Consider the following 21,258-nt stretch of genomic DNA (forward strand, 5'->3'; position numbering starts at 1 on the left):
GGGTTGGCAGGTTAATGGTGCAGAACACCAAACACTGTCCTGCGACCTACACACTGACTTCATTTGACAGTCATGAATCACCTAGTGGCTTCTCACTGGAAGTATGTTTTGAAATGAGTGTAATTACGTGAGTTGAGACCACATGGTATATCAAGTACACGTTGGAGAGCCAACACTTTTTTTTTTATTACCGGAATTATCGTATAAATGGAATCCCGGGTTTCGGCACCGTGAAACTGTAGTCAGCTTCCTGTGTGGGATGCTCCTCCTGGCATTGAGTCGTGAACTTCTAGAGTGGGCCATTAAAGCAGTAGCTAGCGTGATGATATTTTCATCACTGATCCAGAGGTTGTTTTTATCTCCCCCCACATTTCTGTATATCATGTCAAACATTTACATCTCATAGAATTTCAAATGCCGTCAGGAATTGGTAACAAAGCCTGCTCCCACTGTTATGTTAATTCAAGAGGCTCCCCCTTTCTAACACCCCCCCCCTCATAACATTTCAATGATTTCTCCTTTTATGCTCGCTGTTAATATTTTCATATTACACGGCAGTATTTTTGGTTCAACCGTTATTCCTTTCACATTTCCATGGGGATAAAGTTAGGCTAAACCCACACAGGCTGTAATCTCAGGCCAGTGTTAATATCCTGCTAGCATTGATAGTAAATATGAGCCATAATAGGATGGTAGAATGTACAATACATCTATGACACTTAGCCTATTTTGAATATTGACTCTGGATCTCTCCACTTGTTGTTGTAGGTGGATGATTACTCACCAAGCTATGGGGGTGGAGAAAAGCAGGAGGAGCAGGCAGAGCAACAGGAAGCCCCAGAGGAGGAGGAAGTCTCTCAGCTCGCAGACACAGAGGTAGGAACAGAACAGGTCTCCTTCACTCACTGGCTACGTCCTAAATTGCACCCTATTCCCTCTATATTCCCTAGACAGGACTTTACATTTTAGCCAGTTATCCTTAGGACAAGTAGGACTTTCATATTTTTATTGTAACTTGTCCAAAAGCTCAAGTCGCACCATTTTTACATCATTGTATGATGCAAGAAACCACTTTACAAAATAAAATGCGTTACTATCTTTTTTACCATAGAGAAACAGATAAAAATGTAGGCTACACTATTGGATTCTTATATTCAAACTCGTCTAAAAATAAAACACTGCCCCTTTAAGGCTCTCCTGGAGGATGGTTGGCCACCCTTGAGAGCCTATAAAATATTGCAACATTACAATTACGACCCCCCAAAACATGTCTACGGTTCAAAACAGACTCTGGGACGACAGATCCAAAATTCATACAACCACTGCACATAAACTCACCAAAAATAGAAACGTCCTCATTGTCAACTGCGTTTATGTTCATGAACATAACAACAAAATTCAACAACTGAGACCTAAACTGAACAAGTTCCACAGACATGTGACGAACAGAAATTGGATGTGTCCCTGAACAAAGGGGGGGTCAAAAGTAACTGTCAGTATCTGGTGTGGCCACCAGCTGCATTAAGTACTGCAGTGCATCTCTTCCTCATGTACTGCACCAGATTTGCCAGTTCTTGCTGTGAGATGTTACCCCACTCTTCCACCAAGGCACCTGCAAGTTCCCGGACATTTCTGAGGGGAATGGCCCTAGCCCTCACCCTCCGATTCAACAGGTCCCAGACGTGCTCAATGGGATTGAGATCCGGGCTCTTCGCTGGCCATGGCAGACCACTGACATTCCTGTCTTGCAGGAAATCACGCACAGAACGACAATGCCACCAGCCATACTGCTCATGCTGGAGGGTCATGTCAAGATGAGCTTGCGGGAAGGGTACCACATGAGGGAGGAGGATGTCTTACCTGAAATGGACAGTGTTGAGTTTGCCTGCAATGACAACAAGCACAGTCCGATGATGCTGTGACACACCGCCCCAGACCATGACGGACCCTCCACCTCCAAATCGATCCCCCTCCAGAGTACAGGCCTCGGTGTAACGCTCATTGCTTCGACGATAAACGCGAATCCGACCATCACCCTTGGTGAGATAAAACAGCGACTCGTCAGTGAAGAGCACTTTTTGCCAGTCCTGTCTGGTCCAGCGACGGTGGGTTTGTGCCCATATGCGACGTTGCCGGTGATGTCTGGTGAGGACCTGCCTTAACAACAGACCTGCAAGCCCTCAGGCCAGCCTCTCTCAGCCTATTGCGGACAGTCAGAGCACTGATGAAGGGATTGTGCGTTCCTGGTGTAACTCGGGCAGTTGTTGTTGCCATCCTGTACCTGTCCCGCAGGTGTGATGTTTGGATTTACTGATTCTGTGCAGGTGTTGTTACACATGGTCTACCACTGCGAGGACGATCAGCTGTCTGTCCTGTCTCCCTGTAGCGCTGTCTTAGGTGTCTCACAGTGCAGACATTGCATTTCATTGCCCTGGCCATATTTGCAGTCCTCATGCCTCCTTGCAGCATGCCTAAGGCACGTTCACGCAGATGAGCAGGGACCCTGGGCATCTTTCTTTTGGTGTTTTTCAGAGTCAGTAGAAAGGCCTCTTTAGTGTCCTAAGTATTCATAAATGTGACCTTAATTGCCTACCGTTTGTAAGCTGTTAGTGTCTTAATGACCGTTCCACAGGTGCATGTTCATTTAATTGTTTATGGTTCATTGAACAAGCATGGGAAACAGTGTTTAAACACTTTACAATGAAGATCTATGAAGTTATTTTGATTTTTATGAATTATTTGAAAGACAGGGTCCTGAAAAAGGGACGTTTCTTTTTTTTGCTGAGTTTATATGAAAAATATCTATCACTGAGGCTGATGCAACAGATCAGACCATTGAGCTTCAAATGTTGCCAAAGTTTTATTTATTCATATTATAAGCTCAACAATACACATATGGCTGTAGGCTTGGCGAATGTTTCAACATGCAATTAGCGGGAAAACACTTATCAAAAGTGCACCGCACACGTGAGCAGTTTCATGTGACAGAGATGAAAATATATGTTAGAAATGAAGAGAGGAGAGACCTAAAGATGCATCAATTAGCATTGTTTACTGATATGACAAGGATTATGCCTTTGGCTGCTGGACAATAAAACGTTGATTTGAAAACTAATATGGCATGGGGAAAATACTAGTTTCAATGGCATATTAAGTAAATAATTCCCTCAATTTCTATGGTCATATTTTGGTTAGGCTACTTTGAAACAATGTAAAGTGCCTTCCAGAAAGTATTCATACCCCTTGACTATTCCCACATTTTGTTGTTACAGCTTGGATGAAAAAATAAATAAAACATCAACCTACACACACTACCCCATAATGACACTGAAACATTTTTGTATTATTTACATAACTATTCACACAAGTCTCTAAGAGCTTTGCACACCTGGATTGTACAATATTTGCCCATTTATTATTTTCAAAATTCTTCAATATCTGTCAAATTGTTAGACAACCATTTTCAATCCTTGCCATAGATTTTCATGTAGATTTAAGTCAAACTGATAATCGACCACATTTACTGACTTCTGTAAGCATCTGCAGTGTAGATTTGGTCTTGTGTTTTAGGTTATTGTCCTGCTGAAAGGTGAATTTGTTTTCCAGTGTCTGGTGGAAAGCAGACTGAACCAAATTTTATGCCTGTGCTTAGCTCTATTACGTTTGTTATCCTGAAACTCCCAAGTCCTTAACAATTACAAGCATACCCATAACATGATGCAGCCACCACTATGCTTGAAAATATGGAGAGTGGTACTCAGTTGTGTGTTGTTGGATCTGCCCCAAACATAACACTTTGTATTCAGGACAATAAGTCAATTGCTTTGCCACATTTTGAGCAGTATTACTTTAGTACCTTTCAAAGAGGATGCAGATTTTGGAAAATTTGTATTATGTATAGGCTTCCTCCTTTTCACACTCTAGCTTAGTATTGTGGAGTAACTACAATGTTGATCCACCCTCAGTTTTCTCCTATCACAGGCATTAAACTGTTTTAAAGTCACCATTGGCCTCGTGCTGAAATCGCTGAGTGGTTTACTTCCTCTCTGGAAGTAAAGGACGCCTGTATCTTTTGTAGTGACTGGGTAATGTTCATTAGCGACCAGCCGACTACATCCGGTGAAATTGGAGGGCACGCAATTCAAATAAATAATCGTAATATTAAACATTTATGAACATACAAGTATCTTATATAATTTAAAATCTAACTGCATGGTCCGATTTACAATAGGCTTTACGGCAAAAGCATACCATGCGATTGTCTGAGGACGGCGCCCCACATCAAATATTTTTCAACCAGCACAGGCTTCATAAAATCACAAATCGATTTCAGTAATCCACTCGTTCAACATGCAGACAAAGGAGTCCAAAAAGCTACTGCTAAACTTCGTCCAAACAAGTCAAACAACGTTTCTGTCTAATTGTCAGGTACTCTAAAATGTAAATAAACTATAATATTTCATACGGAAAGTAGTATGTTCAATAGGAAAGGAAAATTAGTAAGCGCGCGCCCTCTCCCTCGCGCGCCGAAAGACTGATATTGTTCCGGTGCTCTTCTCACTAAAACTCAAAATTCTTGCTTGTTTTTCAAAAAACAAGCCTGAAACCTTGAATAAAGACTGTTGAAATCTAGTGGAAGCCATAGGAATTGCATTCTGGGGAGACGGATTTACATGGGAACAATAGGTTTCTACTGGGACCTAAAAAATAAAATATTTATAAAAATCCATGTGGATTTTCTTCGGATTTTCGCCTGCCATATCAATTCTGTTATAGTCTCAGACATTATTTTAACAGTTTTAGGAACTTCAAAGTGTTTTCTATCCAATGCTACCAATTATAAGCATATCCTGGCTTCTGGGCCTGAGTAACAGGTAGTTTACTTTGGGCACGTCAATCAGGCGGAAATTCAGGAAACTAGACCCTATCCCAGAGAGGTTAAGCCATTTTTGCACACAGTGAGTCCATGCAATGTATTATGTAAGTTTTTCAGCAAATTGTTACTCCTGAAATTATTTTGTCTTTCCATAACAAACGGGTTGAATACTTATTGACTCAAGACATTTCAGCTTTTTATTTGTAATAATGTCCCCCAAAAAATCCACTTTTGGGTAATGTGTGTCGGCCAGTGACAAAAACATTTTATATTCAGGCTGTAACACAACTAAATGTGGAAAAAGTCAAGGGGTGTGAATACTTTCTGAAGAAAGACATGCTTCATAAAATGATATAGAATGTCCAGTTTTAAAACCAATTAAGTTTATTGTTGACTCATTTTCTAAATGCTGACCGCCTCCGCTCAGATTCAAGGTGGGTGATGTGTGGTGCGCAACAGGCACTGTCCTTCACTCCCTGGTCTTGTGACCATTTAGACGTTAATGTTAATTATCCTTCATTATATTTGTCAAACATGATTATTTATGTACATTGAAATAATATTAAAATCTATTTTTCCATGTTTGCTTCTCTGATCCAATTATAGGCTTCTCTGATCTTATAATTGTTAGATTGTTATGATTATATGTTTTTAAAGATTTTTAAATATATATATTTTTTAAATCTATATTCTTGTCCGACTATTTATTTAAACTTGTACCTGAACAAGAGCGCAAGCGTTAATGTCGAGCCCTGTTATATAATGCACAACTAAGAGGCTCTGGTCAAAAGTAGTGCACTATATAGGGAATAGGGTGCCATTTGGGTCAGGGACACTGACCAATAAGTCAAAGCCCCTCTCTCTCCAATGCCTCTTTGGTGCCTTGCATTGAGTCAATGGCTGCAATTCTGCTATGAACAATGTATAATATATGCAAATGATAAATGTTGTTTGTAGCTTATTCTATACTTTAGACTTTTGTCTTTTGTGAAGTACTGTGAAATCTGATAATGCCCCAGATGTTCAAGTAATACATGGTTGCAGTTTATAGGCCTGCAAGAACACTATCCATATGCTGTACAGGTAACTGCCAAAAATAAGGGACACCAACATAGTGTCTTAAGGCATTGGGCCAGAACCACTTCAGTGGTTGTCTGGAATTCTATTTGAGGGATGCGATTAGTGTTGCATAGTGTATTTAAAAAATAAAATACATTTAAATAACCTTTTATTTAACTAGGCAAGTCAGTTAAAACCTCTCTGGGATCGTTCGGGACGCTGGCGTCCCACCTCGACAACAGCCAGTGAAATTGCAGGGCGCCAAATTCAAAACCAACAGAAATCTCATAAATAAAATTCCTCAAACATACAAGTATCTTATACCATTTTAAAGGTAATCTTGTTGTTAATCCCACCACAGTGTCCGATTTCAAGAAGGCTTTACAGCGAAAGCACCACAAACGATTACGTTAGGTCACCGCCAAATCACAGAAAAACACAGCCATTTTTCCAGCCAAAGAGTGGAGTCACAAAAAGCAGAAATATAGATAAAATTATTCACTAACCTTTGATCTTCATCAGATGACACTCATAGGACTTCATGTTACACAATACATATGTTTTGTTCGATAAAGTTCATATTTATATCCAAAAACCTCAGTTTACATTGGCGCCATGTTCTGAAATGCCTCCAACATCCCGGAGAAATTGCAGAGAGCCACATCAAATAACAGAAATACTCATAAACTTTGATGAAAGATGCATGTTTTACATAGAATTAAAGATAAACTTGTTCTTAATGCAACCGCTGTGTCAGATTTCAAAAAGCTTTACGACAAAAGCACAATATTCAATCATCTGAGAACAGCGTTCAGCCACAAAAGCAAGCCATACAGTTACCCGCCAAATTGTGGAGTCAACAAAAGTCAGAAATAGCATTATAAATCTTCACTTACCTTTGCTGATCTTCGTCGGAATGCACTCCCAGGACTCCCACTTCCACAAGAAATGTTTGTTTTGTTCGATTACGTCCATATTTATGTCCAAATACCTCCGTTCGCGCGTTTAGTTCACTATTCCAAAGGCACAATGCGCAAGCGCAAAATCCAGACAAAGTCAAAAGAGTTCCATTACAGTTTGTATAAACATGTCAAATGATGTTTACAATCAATCCTTAGGGTCTTTTTACAATAAATCTTCAATAATATTCCAACCTGACAATAGCGTATTCATTACAGAAGAAAAAGAAGGAACGGCGTGACCGCGCAGTAAACAACTCATTGGCCTCAGCCTAGTCCACTTGTTGAAACAGCTCTTATTCGACCCTCTTCAACAATAGAAGCCTCAAACAACTTTCTAAAGACTGTTGACATCTGCTGGAAGCCTTGGGAAGTGCAATCTGGCCTCATAGACACAGCATAGGCAATCACTTAAATGAAACTACAAACCTCAGATTTCCCACTTCCTGGTTGGATTTGTCTCAGGTTTTCACCTGCCATATGAGTTTTGTTATACTCCCAGACATTATTTTAACAGTTTTGGAAACTTTAGAGTGCTTTCTATCCAAATCTCCTACTTGTATGCATATCATAGCTTCTGGGCCTGGGTAACAAGCAGTTTACTCTGGGCACCTTATTCATCCAAGCTACTCAATACTGCCACCCTTTCCCAAAGAAGTTAAGAACATATTCTTATTTTCTATGATGGCCTAGGAACAGTGGGTTAACTGCCTTGTTCAGGGCAGAACGACATTTTTACCTTGTCAGCTCGGGGATTCGATCTTGCAACCTTTCGGTTACAAGTCCAACGCTCTAACCACTAGGCTACTTGCCGCCCCGGTATCACGGTACCAAAACGTCATAATACTTCTGACACCAATATATTATTTTATACCGTAGTACCGTTTCATATCATACTACCATATTTTTCATCTCTACTGACCTAAAGATCCTGCTGGTGCATGTTTATAAAGTCAGTTTATAAATTCAGTTGAATTCAAGCAATAGCCACTAGTCTCTTGTATGCGCAGGGCCAATAATATCCACTTCACTCATGTGCATATCACGTGTGGCAGCTGTAATTAGTCCTGTAATCAGTCCTCACTCACCTGCTTCTCTGTCTGCTCTTCATGCGCATCTATTCCTCCATCAGCTTTTAAAATATACACTGAACAAAAATATAAACGCAACCTCCAATTTCAAAGATTTTACTGAGATCCAGTTCATATAAGGAAATCAGTGGATTAGTCCCTAATTTATGGATTTCACATAACTGGGAATACAGATATGCATCTGGTCACAGATACCTTTAAAAAATAAGGTAGGGGCGTGGATCAGAACCAGTCAGTATCTGGTGTGACCACCATTTGCATCATGCAGCGCGCCTCGTCTCCTTCACATAGAGTTGATCAGGCTGTTTGATTGTGGCCTGTGAAATGTTGTCCCACTCCTCTTCAATGGCTGTGCGAAGTTGCTGGATATTAGGCGGAAGTGGAATACGTTGTCGTATACGTCGATCCAGATCATCCTAAACATGCTCATTGGGTAAGTATGCAGGCCGTCGAAGAACTGGGACTTTTTCAGCTTCCAGGAATTGTGTACAGATCCTTGTGACATAGGGACGTGAATTATCATGCTGGGAGGTGATGGCGGCAGATGAATGGCACAATGGTCCTCAGGATCTCCTCATCACGGTATTTCTGTGCATTCAAATTGCCATCGATAAAATGCAATTGTGTTCGTTGTCCATAGCTTATGCCTGCCCATACCATAACTCCACCACCACCATAGGGCACTCTGTTCACAACATCCGTGAAGAGCACACTTCTCCAGTGGCCATCGAAGGTGAGTGTTTGCCCAATGAAGTCGGCTATGACCTCGAACTGCAGTCTTCAAGCACACAGTTGAGCTTCCCTGAGACAGTTTCTGACAGTTTGCATAAATTCTTTGTTTGAAGACTCACAGTTTCATCAGCTGTTCGGGTGGCTGGTCTCAGACGATCCCGCAGGTGAAGAAGCTGGATGTGGAAGTCCTGGGATGGCGTGGTTACTTGTGGTCTGTTGGGAGGCCGGTTGGATGTACTGCCAAATTCTCTAAAAAGATTTTGGTGGTGGCTTATGGTAGATAAATTAACATTCAATTCTCTGGCACAGCTGTGGTGGACATTACTGCAGTCAGCATGCCAATTGCACGCTCCCTCAACTTGAGACATCTGTGGCATTGTTGTGAGAACTGCATGTTTTAGAGGGCCTTTTATTGTCCCCAGCACAAGGTTCACCTGTGTAATAATCATGCAGTTTAATCAGCTTCTTGATATGCCACACCTGTCAGGTGGATGGATTATCTTGGCAAAGCTGAAATGCTCACAAACAGGGATGTAAACAAATTTATGCACAAAATTTGAGATGCTTTGTGTGCTTATGAAATCTTTCTGGGATCTTTTATTTTAGCTCATGAAACATGGGACCGACACCTTTTTATATGTTTTATATTTTTGTTCAGTGTAATTTATCCGTGATGGTGAGCGGGATGCAGACCCAGATGAGTCTAAGGTTGTTAGATTTGTACATTTGTTACATTGGAGCAGAGCGCACAGGGAGCGATGTTGATACATTGTATCATTTCATCACCTGTTATAAGCAAGAGCAAAGGTCAGTCTGAGTAGACTTTGCAAGATCACCTTCATGCAGCCTCTGAGTGCCAGAGGGAAAAATGGACAGCCATGCTTGCAGCTTTACAGCAAAGAAAACTAGCATAAACGGTTCAAAACAGTATGACCCATATTACCAGAGATGCCTTTTTTTCTATCGGGATTTGCGCGCATTTAATGTCATTTCACAGACCATGTCGTGTGTCGTTTTTTGAACTAATCCCTGGTCGCTGATTATTGGTTTGATAACAAATTACGTTGTTCAGTCATGTTACCTAGCTAGCTAACAACCTGGTAACTTGACAGTAGGTTTAAGTAAATTTCATTGGCACAGGAAGAAAGGAAAAGGGTCTGCTACTCATGATGTGCTTCAAAGGTAGGATTCATATTGGCCTAATGTAAGCCTAAACTATATCAAAAATCTATTTCTGGCGCTCCTTAAATTTTGTTCGGTGCCTAACCTTTTAAAAGTTGGGAGCAGTGTTTGTGGGAGAGCGAGAGAGTGGTGTGAGTTTGAGAGCAAGGGAGACGGTGTGTGTGTGTGGGGGAGGGAGTGTGCGCCTGTTAACTCGAGTAAAGGTTTCATGCCGTGTTTGTTTTTTAGTTTTTAACCTTTTATTTAACTAGGCAAGTTTTCCCCTTACTGCCACAATGACATGCATGTATATTAATATATTCCTTCCTCCCATTCCTCCAGCCAAATCCAAGGTATGCCTTTGCAAATATGAGCTATCAGCTCTCTGCAGTATTCTATTATACACCGAACAGTGTCAAGTTAAATTCAATGTGTTGTATTGAGTAGAAGAGTGAATTTCAGTGACAGGATTTTGTGTAGCACATGTACATGATGGTGCGAGCAGGACGCCAGACCACAGATTAAAAAATAATAATAATTTACGCCATGGTACTGTGAAACTACTCTATATCGTGATACTTGGCCTGGTATTGTATCCTTAGTAAAGTGTTGGTATCGTGACAACACTAGATGCAACACCATTCTTCCATGAGAAATTCCATCATTTGATGTTCTGTTGATGGTGGTGGAGAACGCTGAGACGGCCATGGCATATAGTTTACATTGTTTTCATGCTCATCAACCCATTCAGTAACCACTCCTGTCTTGTTGATAGGGGCATCGTCTTCCTTTTTGGGGGGGGGGGAGAATATGGGGCCAAAATAATGGCCTGCCCAACATTTGTATACATAAGCCTAAGTATGAAGGAATGTTAATTGTTTAATTAACTCAGGAACTACACCTGGGTGGAAGCACCTGCTTTCAATATAACAATGTATCCCTATTTTTTTTTTTTTTAAGTCTTCCATTATTTTGGCAGTTACCTGTATCTGATGGGGTTGTTGATCCCTATATTTCTCAAGGTTGAGAATGAACCAGAGCCAAAGGAAGAAGTGAAGGAGGAGGAAGACGAGGATGAAGAGGAAGACGACGATGGAGAGTCTGGCCGGTTGCGTTTCAAAACGGAGCGTAAAGATGTCACGTCTGGTGTTGTGCGGCTGGCGGATGCGGGAACCAAAAGACGGAACATTCCTGAAACATTAGGTACATTAATGTACAACCTTGCACTGTTATATAAACTGTAATATATTTGTGTGCTTTGTTTGGTTACGTTGTTTGGTTGAAGGGCATTTCAAGTTTAACTCCTGTACCTAAACAATTTGGATCAAAAGAAAATGCTCAAGTGCAGCTTGAGCAATTCTTACTGAATGGCTTGTATTTGAATGTTCTAATGTTAACCTCGTGGGGATGTGTTTTGCCCTCCAGAGCTGTCTGAAGAGGCCAAAGCAGACCTGATGGAGTTTGAGGAGAAGGAGCGCCAGAGGAAGCAGGGCCGCTTTGGGGGCCGAGGAGGAGATAGAGGAGGATTCAGAGGTCGAGGATTAAGAGGGAGGTTCCCCGGATTTGGGATGGGAGACTTCGGTGGAGGAAGAGGACGAATGAATGACATGAGGCTCCCAATGGTGCCTCTACATATGGGCATGCAGGTAAATCTTATTAAAATAATCTGACACAATATAAAAGGATTATCTCTTGATATTCTGTAATGTCACTTTAAATTATAGAATTGTTTACGATTAGCTTACTTGAGTGTATGTGTGCAAGACAATTTAAAGCTATGCTTACTGAATATTGTCGCAATGTTTACTTGCAAAACTAATAATAACAGCTATGTAGGCTATTTTTTTCTTGTTCTCACACATGCCATTGTCATCATGGCATATTGGATTTAGTTTCTCGTGGCCTTTTTATTATTAGACATCTCTTGAAGCATATAATCCGTTTATTTAAGATGTTCATCCATATACAGTTGAACTTGGAAGCTTACATACACTTAGGTTGTCATTAAAGGGAGTCATTAAAACTCGTTTTTCAACCACTCCACACACATTTCTTGTTAACAAACTATAGTTTTGGCAAGTCGGTTAGGACATCTACTTTGTGCATGACACAAGTCATTTTTCCAACAATTGTTTACAGACAGATTATTTCACTTATTCACTGTATCACAATTCCAGTGGGTCAGAAGTTTACATATACTAAGTTGACTGTGCCTTGAAACAGCTTGGGAAATTCCAGAAAATTATGTCATGGCTTTAGGAGGTGTACCTGTAGATGTATTTCAAGGCCTACCTTCAAATTCAGTGCCTCTTTGCTTGACATCATGGGACAATCATAAGAAATCAGCTAAGACCTCAGAAAAAACATTGTAGACCTCCACAAGTCTGGTTCATCATTGGGAGAAATTTCCAAACGCCTGAAGGTACCACGTTCATCTGTACAAACAATAGTACGCAAGTATAAACACCATGGGACCACACAGCCGTCATACCGCTCAGGAAGGAGACGCGTTCTGTCTCCTAGAGATGAACGTACTTTGGTGCGAAAAGTGCAAATCAATCCCAGAACAACAGCAAAGGACCTTGTGAAGATGCTGGAGGAAACGGGTACAAAAGTATTTATATCCACAGTAAAACGAGTCCTATATCGACATAACCTGAAAGACCGCTCGGCAAGGAAGAAGCCAGTGCTCCAGAACCGCCATTAAAAAAGCCAGACTACAGTTTGCAACTGCACATGGGAACAAAGATTGTACTTTTTGGAGAAATGTCCTCTGGTCTGATGAAACAAAAATAGAACTGTTTGGCCGTAATGACCATCATTATGTTTGGAGGAAAAGGGGGGAGGCTTTTAAGCTGAAGAACACCTTCCCAACCGTGAAGCACGGGGTGGCAGCATCATGTTGTGGGGGTGCTTTGCTGCAGGATGGACTGGTGCACTTCACAAAATAGATGGCATCATGAGGGAGGAAAATTATGTGGATATATTGAAGCAACATATCAAGACATCAGTCAAGAAGTTAAAGCTTGGTCGCAAATGGGTCTCACAAATGGACAAGGACCCCAAGCATACTTCCAAAGTTGTGGCAAAATGGCTTAAGGACAACAAAGTCAAGGTATTGGAGTGGCCATTACAAAGCCCTGACCACAATCCTGTAGAAAATGTGTGGGCAGAACTGAAAAAGCGTGTGCGAGCAAGGAAGCCTACAAACCTGACTCCGTTACACCAGCTCTGTCAGGAGGAATGGGCCAAAATTCACCCAACTTATTGTGGGAAGCTTGTGGAAGGCGACCCAAAACGTTTGACCCAAGTTAAACAATTTTTAAAGGCAATGCTACCAAATACTAATTGAGTGTATGTAAACTTGTGACCCACTGGGAATGTGATGAAAGAAATAAAAGCTGAAAGAAATCATTCTCTCCCATTATTCTGACATTTCACATTCTTAATATAAAGTGGTGAACCTAACTGACCTAAAATGGAATTTTTACTAGGATTAAATGTCAGGAATTGTGAAACTGGGTTTAAATGTATTTTGCTAAGGTGTATGTAAACTTCTGACTTCAACTGTATGCAACGCCTTGGAGGTTGAAGGTCACTTGTTGAATGCGGAAAGAGGGATAGCTCGGTTTGATGTTTTGAACGTCTCTGGCAAAATTATTCGAATGAAAAAGTTTGGTTACTAGTTCCCTTTTTTGGGGGGGGGATCCTGCAACTCAGTTAGCCTCAGTTGCTGCGACCACTATATCTGTCCAGGGATCCTGCCTACCAAAAGTTAGAACGAAGAGCTGCTTGGCGTAGCAGCTAGCCTAGCTGTTAACTAGCTAGCCATATTTATTTTACAGCTTGAACACAGCCTGTGATGCAGTTAGTCCTTGTGGCTGGGATTGTTATTGTGGGCAGCAATATTTGACATGTTTTTATACAGTCTATTATATATACATCACATGCGACTCGTAATTAGACTAAAGAATTAGCCTATTAACATTATCTGACTCAATAAAGATATACAGATACATTAAAATATACAAGCTAGCATTAGGCAATGAGTTGACGTCGACTAGCAAGAATTGGTATGAAAATGGTCGATGTCAAAGGCAGATATTTAATTAACATTGTACAATGAATGGATTTACAAACAAGGCATTAAGCATTACAATGCATTATTCTAAGCATATAGATCCTAAGATTACAGAACAGAACAAAGCATGAACAAAGAGATGCCTACTCGGCCAGGGGCCTGGAAGCCTAGGGAAGGAGAATTGATCATACAACCTTCCTCCATGGTTTTGAAACAGGATAAGAGAGAAGAGGCATTTAATTCCATTAAAAAATTTATTTAAAAAAATCACCTTTATTTAAGGCCAAGTTCTCATTTACAACTGTGACCTGGCCAAGATAAAGCAAAGCAGTGCGACTAAAACAAGAGTTACACAAACAAACGTACAGAAAAGAAACACAGAAAATCTATGTACAGTGTGTGCAAATGTAGGGAGGTAGGCAATAAATAGGCCCTAGAGGTGAAAATAATTACAATTTAGCATTAATACTGAAGTGATAGATGTGTAGATGTGCAAGTAGAGATACTGGGGTGCAAAAGAGCAAGAGGGTAGGTAATAGTATGGGGATGAGGTAGTCGGGTGTGCTATTTACAGATTGGCTGTGTACAGGTACAGTGATCGGTAAGCTGCTCAGACAGCTGATGCTTAAAGTTAGAGAGGGAGATCTAAGACTCCAGCTTCAGAGATTTTTGCAATTCGTTCCAGTCATTTACAACAGAGAACTGGAAGGAAAGGCGGCCAAAGGAAGTCTTGGCTTTGGGGATGACCAGTGCAATGTCCCTGCTGGAACGCCTGCTACGGGTAGGTGTTGCTATGGTGACCAGTGAGCTGAAATAAGGCGGGGCTTTACCTAGCAAAGACTTTTAGATGACCTGGAGCCAGTGGGTTTGGCAACAGATGTGAGGGCCAGCCAATGAGAGCATACAGGTCACAGTGGTGGGTAGAATATGGGGCTTTGGTGATAAAACGGATGGCACTGTGATAGACTACATCCAGTTTGCTGAGTAGAGTGTTGGGGGGCTATTTTGTAAAAGACATCGCCAAAGTCAAGGATCGGTAGGATAGTCAGTTTTATGAGGGTATGTTTGGCGGAATGAGTGAAGGAGGCTTTGTTGTAAAATAGGAAGCCGATTCTAGATTTAATTTTGGATTGGAGATGCTTAATGTGAGTCTGGAAGGAGAGTTTATAGTCTAACCAGACACCTAGGTATTTGTAGTTGTCCACATATTCTAGGTCAGAACCGTGTAGTGATGCTAGTCGGGCGGGAGGGTGCGGGCAGCAATCGGTTGAAGAGCATGCGCTTAGTTTTACTAGCATTTAAAAGCAGTTGGAGGCCACAGAAGGAGAGTTGCATGGCGTTGACGCTCGTTTGGAGGTTTGTTAGCACAGTGTCCAAAGAAGGGCCAGATGTATACAGAATGGTGTCATCTGCGTAGAGGTGGATCAGAGAATCACCAGCAGCAAGAGCAACATCATTGATATATACAGAGGAAAGAGTCGGCCCGAGAATTGAGCCCTGTGGCACCCCCATAGAGACTGCCAGAGGTCTGGACAACAGGCCCTCCGATTTGACACACTGAACTCTGTCTGAGAAGTAGTTGGTGAACCAGGCGAGGCAGTCATTTGAGAAGCCAAGGCTATTCAAATCAAATGTATTTATATAGCCCTTCTTACATCAGCTGATATCTCAAAGAGCTGTTCAGAAACCCAGCCTAAAACCCCAAACAGCAAGCAATGCAGGTGTAGAAGCACGATGGCTAGGAAAACTCCCTAGAAAGGCCATTGAGTCTGCTGATAAGAATGTGGCGATCGACAATCGAAAGCCTTGGCCAGGTCGATGAAAACGGCTGCACAATACTGTCTTTTATCGATGGCGGTTATGATATCATTTAGGACCTTGCACGTAGCTGAGGTGCACCCATGACCAACTCGGAAACCAGATTGAATAGAGGAGAAGGTATGGTGGGATTCGAAATGTTCGGTGATCTGTTTATTAACTTGGCTTTCGAAGATTTTAGATAGGCAGGGCAGGATGGATATAGGTCTATAACAGTTTGGGTCTAGAGTGTCTCCCCCTTTGAAGAGGGGGACGACCGTGGCAGCTTTCCAATTTTTGGGGATCTCAGACGATACGAAAGAGGTTGAATAGGTTAGTAATAGGGGTTGCAACAATTTCGGTTGATAATTTTAGAAAGAGAAGGTCCAGATTGTCTAGCCCAGCTGATTTGTACGGATCCAGATTTTGCAGTTCTTCCAGAATATCAGCTGTCTGGATTTGGGTGAAGGAGAAGTGTGGGGGTTTGGGCAAGTTGCTGCAGGGGGTGCTGAGATGTTGGCCAGGGTAGGGGTAGCCAGGTGGAAAGCATGGCCAGCCATGGAAAAATGCTGATTGAAATGATCTAATATTTATTGTTGGTGACAGTGTTTCCTATCCTCAGTGCAGTGGGCAGCTGGGAGGAGGTGCTCTTATTCTCCATGGACTTTACAGTGTCCCAAACCTTTTTGGAGTTAGTGCTACAGCAAGCAAATTTTTGTTTGAAAAAGCTAGCCTTAGCTTTCCTAACTGATTGAGTACAGTCGTGGCCAAAAGTTTTGAACGACACAAATATTAATTTTCACAAAGTTTGCTGCTTCAGTGTCTTTAGATATTTTTGTCAGATGTTACTATGGAATACTGAAGTATAATTACAAGCATTTCATAAGTGTCAAAGGCTTTTATTGACAATTACATGAAGTTGATGCAAAGAGTCAATATTTGCAGTGTTGACCCTTCTTTTTCAAGACCTCTACAATCGGCCCTGGCATGCTGTTAATTAACTTCTGGGCCACATCCTGACTGATGGCAGCCCATTCTTGCATAATCAATGCTTGGAGTTTGTCAGAATTTGTGGGTTTTTGTTTGTCCACCCGCCTCTGAGGATTGACCACAAGTTCTCAATGGTATTAAGGTCTGGGGAGTTTCCTGGCCATGGACCCAAAATATCGATGTTTTGTTTCCCGAGCCACTTAATGCTCCATCATGCTGGAAAAGGCATTGTTCGTCACCAAACTGTTCCTGGATGGTTGGGAGAAGTTGCTCTCGGAGGATGTGTTGGTACCATTCTTTATTCATGGCTGTGTTCTTAGGCAAAATTGTGAGTGAGCCCACTCCCTTGGCTGAGAAGCAAGCCCACACATGAATGGTCTCAGGATGCTTTACTGTTGGCATGACACAGGACTGATGGTAGCGCTCACCTTGTCTTCTCCGGACAAGCTTTTTCCGGATGCCCCAAAGAATCGGAAAGGGGATTCATCAGAGAAAATGACTTTACCCCAGTCCTCAGCAGTCCAATCCCTGTACCTTTTGCAGAATATTTGTCTGTCCCTGATGTTTTTCCTGGGGAGAAGTGGCTTCTTTGCTGCCCTTCTTGACACCAGGCCATCCTCCAAAAGTCTTCGCCACACTGTGCGTGCAGATGCACTCACACCTGCCTGCTGCCATTCCTGAGCAAGCTCTGTACTGGTGGTGCCCCGATCCCGCAGCTGAATCAACTTTAGGAGATGGTCCTGGCGCTTGCTGGACTTTCTTGGGTGCTCTGAAGCCGCCTTCACAACAATTGAACCGTTCTCCTTGAAATTCTTGATGGTCCGATAAATGATTGATTTTGGTGCAATATTACTGTCAGCAGTGAAGCCCTTTTTGTGCAAAGCAATGATGATGCACGTGTTTCCTTGCAGGTAACCATGCTTGACAGAGGAAGAACAATGATTCCAAGCACCACCCTCCTTTTGAAGCTTCTAGTCTGTTATTCGAACTCAATCAGCATGACAGAGTGATCTCCAGCCTTGTCCTCGTCAACACTCACACCTGTGTTAACGAGAGAATCACTGACATGATGTTAGCTGGTCCTTTTGTGGCAGGGCTGAAATGCAGTGGATTTTTTTGGGGGGGATTCAGTTAATTTGCATGGCAAAGAGGGACTTTGCAATTCATCTGATCACTCTTCATAACATTCTGGAGTATATGCAAATTGCCATCATACAAACTGAGGCAGCAGACTTTGTGAAAATTAATATTTGTGTCATTCTCAACTTTTGGCCACGATTGTATAGTGGTTCCTGACTTTCCTGAAAAGTTGCGTATCGCGTGGACTATTCGATGCAAATGCAGAACGCCACAGGATGTTTTTGTGCTGGTCAAGGGCAGTCAAGTTTGGGGTGAACCAAGGGCTATATCTGTTCTTAGTTCTACAATTTTTGAGTGGGCCATGCTTATTTAAGATGGAGAGGGAAAGCACTTTTGAAGAGCAACCAGGCATCCTCTACTGACGGAATGAGGTCAATATCCTTCCAGGATACCCGGGCCAGGTCGAGTAGAAAGGCCTGCTCGCTGAAGTGTTTTAGGGAGCGTTTGACAGTGATGAGGGAAACTGGGGGCCGAGGGGGGTCTATAACAAGCGGCAACGGTGAGGGACTTGTTTCTAGAAAGGTGTATTTTTAATAGTAGAAGCTCGAATTGTTTGGGCACAGACCTGGATAGTATGACGTAACTCTGCAGGCAGTATGACGGACAAAAAAACAAAAAATTACTAACTAAATTACTAACTAGACAAAAATTACTAACTAAAACAGCAATGGACAAGGAATATTGACATTAGGGAGAGACGTGTAGCCGAGTGATCATAGGGTCCAGTGAGTAGCTAGGCGAGCTGGAGGCACGGCGATTCAGACAGCTAGCAGGCCGGGGCTAGCAGATGGGCCTAAGGGGAACTTCGCAACGGGAGAGTCTGTTGAAACCCCCTCGGACGGTTACGTCGGCAGGCCAGTCGTGATGGATCGGCGGTGCTCCGTGTCGACAGCAAAGGGTTCAGGCCAATTGGCAGAAGAGGTATTGAAGCCCAGGAATTATCTGATGGAATTCTTCGGCTAGCCGGGAGAAGGGCCTAGCTCCAGGCTAACTGGCGTTTGCTTCAGGACAGAAACCCCCTCGGACGGTTACGTCGGTAGACCAGTCGTGATGGATCGGCGGGGCTCCGTGTCGGCAGCAAAAGGTCCAGGCCAATTGTCAAGAGGTACTTGAAGCCCAGGAATTGCTTGATGGAATCTCTTAGGCTAGCCGGGAGATGGGCGTAGTTCGAGGCTAGCTCCAGGCTAACTGGTGCTTGCTTCGGGACAGAGACGTTTGACAGTAGTAGCCACTCGGATAGCAGCTAGCTAGCTGCGATGATCCGGAGTAAAGGTTCAGAGCTTGCGGTAGGGAAAAGCAGTCCAATATGCTCTGGGAAGATATCGCGCTGTGCAGGCTGGCAGGAGTTGCCTGGGCTGAGGCTGGCAGTCCGCGTTAACGGTGATTGCCACTGCTAGCGGTAATCACCGTTAACTGAATACTAGCTAGCAGCTAGTTATCTGGCTAGCTTCTGAAGGGGGTTCCTTGGGTGAGGCGGGTTGCCGTCAGAGTATGTTCAATCAGTAGATGGAAAATGAGATTTAAAAAAATAATATATATATATATATATATACGAAGAAAAACAATATATACAATTTATAACATCCGAAGGGGTTACCTTTCTACCCAAAACCAACCACCATTGACCAATCAAAATGTATAGTAACCTAAACACGCCCAGACCCAATCTCCACAGGTTGTCACAGCATTTAAAGGCTTTTGTGGGGAATGAGACCAATGTAAATAAGACAGAATTCCTGAGATGTACAGTAGTAATTCAGTGTTCACCCTGTACAGCTGAAAGTAACCACAGAGATAATACAGCCATATAGATAGCATCAGAGTTATCCTCAGTGAAGAAGTTTCAGATAGTTGGCAAACATGAATACAAAGCATTTCATGGTAAGGTGGAGGTCCTGAAAGAGACTTGCAGCAAGGTGACAAACTGTAAATCCTCTCGAGATATCAGCACTCTGTGAATCATTATTAAAAATGACTGGGAAAACAGACTACCTAGAGGGACAATCCAGGAGGAATAACGTCCTTGTGGATGGCTAACCAGAGTCTTCACATGTGAACCGGGCCGAGTCTGAGGAGAAAGTAAGAAAAATGATCACTGAAAAGCTGTAGCTGGATCATACAAAGATTGAGATGGAGCGCGCCCACATGTCTGGAAAACGTGTAACCAGCCTAGGTGACAGACCCAGACCGTTAGTGGTAAAGTTCATGAGGTATAAGGACAAGATGGCTGTTCGGTGGAGAGCCATGAACTTGAGAAGAACATCTTCAACGAGAACTTCTCTGAAGCTGTGCGCCAGAGGCAGAAAGAACTTATCCCAGCGATGAAATCTGCCAGAGAGCATGGGAACATTTCTTAAGTCCACTACAACAGGCTGAGAGCGCCAAGCCTTCGGGTCAGTAGCTTCAACCCAACATCTCTCACACACACACTTATTTATTTAGTCTCCATATTATGTCTTTCTCCAATAAGCTACCAAGGAAAGGGCTAAGAATAGCCCATAGATTTCATGAACCTTATTTGTAAAGCTATCTTACTAACATCAGATAACATTCATATACTGGCCATCTCTGAAACTCACTTAGATAATTCCTTTGATTATACAGGAGAAGCAATACAGGGATATAATATCTACAGGAATGCCTATGGGGGAGGTGTTGCTGTATATGTTCAGAGACATATTCGTGTAAAGCTTAGAGTATCTCATGTCAAATGTTGTTGAAGTGTTGTGGTTGCAAGTTCACCTGACACATCTAAAGCCTCTTTTTTTAGGGGTGCTGCTATAGGCCACCAAGTGCTAACAGTCAGTATTTGGATAATGTTTGATGTTAAGAGTTCTATTTTCTGTGTGACCTGAACATTGTCTGGATAGCATCTAGCTGTCATCTCAAGAGCGAAGCTACTGTGACTGCCTGTAATATATAGTAGGACCCATGTTATCACTCATTCAACTAGAGTGCAAACAATTCGTTTTGGATCTGTGACATCCACTTGAATTAATCATGTCTTCACTAATGCTGCAGAGTTTTGCTCCACAGCAATATCAGTTTCCATTGGCTATAGTAACCATAACGTTGAGGAAATAACAAGGAAAGCCAAAGTTTGGGCCAAAGTAATTTATAACAGATCATACATCTTTTCTCAGGATTCTTTTGTTGAAGATGTAAAAAATGTATGTTGGTCTGATGTGTATGAGGAGGTGAATCCAAATGCAGCACTGGAATTATTTGTACAATTATTCATGCTATTTGTTGACAAGAATGCACCTGTTAAGGAACTGACTGTGCAAAATATTACAGCCCCCTGGATTGATGATAATTAAAATAAATGTATGGGTCAAAGAAATTAAGTGCAAGTTGGCAAAAAGTCAGGCT

At 42.2% G+C, this 21,258-nt stretch overlaps 1 protein-coding gene across 3 annotated transcripts in view; it reads left to right on the top strand.

The window, feature by feature from the left end:
* Nucleotides 1-21,258, top strand: part of LOC120051173 (RNA-binding protein 33-like) — a 58,374-nt gene that overhangs the window by 7,585 nt on the left and 29,531 nt on the right. For all 3 annotated transcript variants that reach the window (XM_038997893.1, XM_038997895.1, XM_038997894.1), the window contains exons 6-8: nucleotides 769-876; nucleotides 10,901-11,081; nucleotides 11,304-11,524. In XM_038997893.1, the coding sequence (XP_038853821.1) occupies nucleotides 769-876; nucleotides 10,901-11,081; nucleotides 11,304-11,524 (510 nt within the window). The remainder of the gene's footprint in view (nucleotides 1-768; nucleotides 877-10,900; nucleotides 11,082-11,303; nucleotides 11,525-21,258) is intronic.

This window comes from Salvelinus namaycush, chromosome 7 (assembly GCF_016432855.1).
Source record: "Salvelinus namaycush isolate Seneca chromosome 7, SaNama_1.0, whole genome shotgun sequence".
In the NCBI taxonomy this organism is placed as follows: Eukaryota; Metazoa; Chordata; class Actinopteri; order Salmoniformes; family Salmonidae; genus Salvelinus; species Salvelinus namaycush.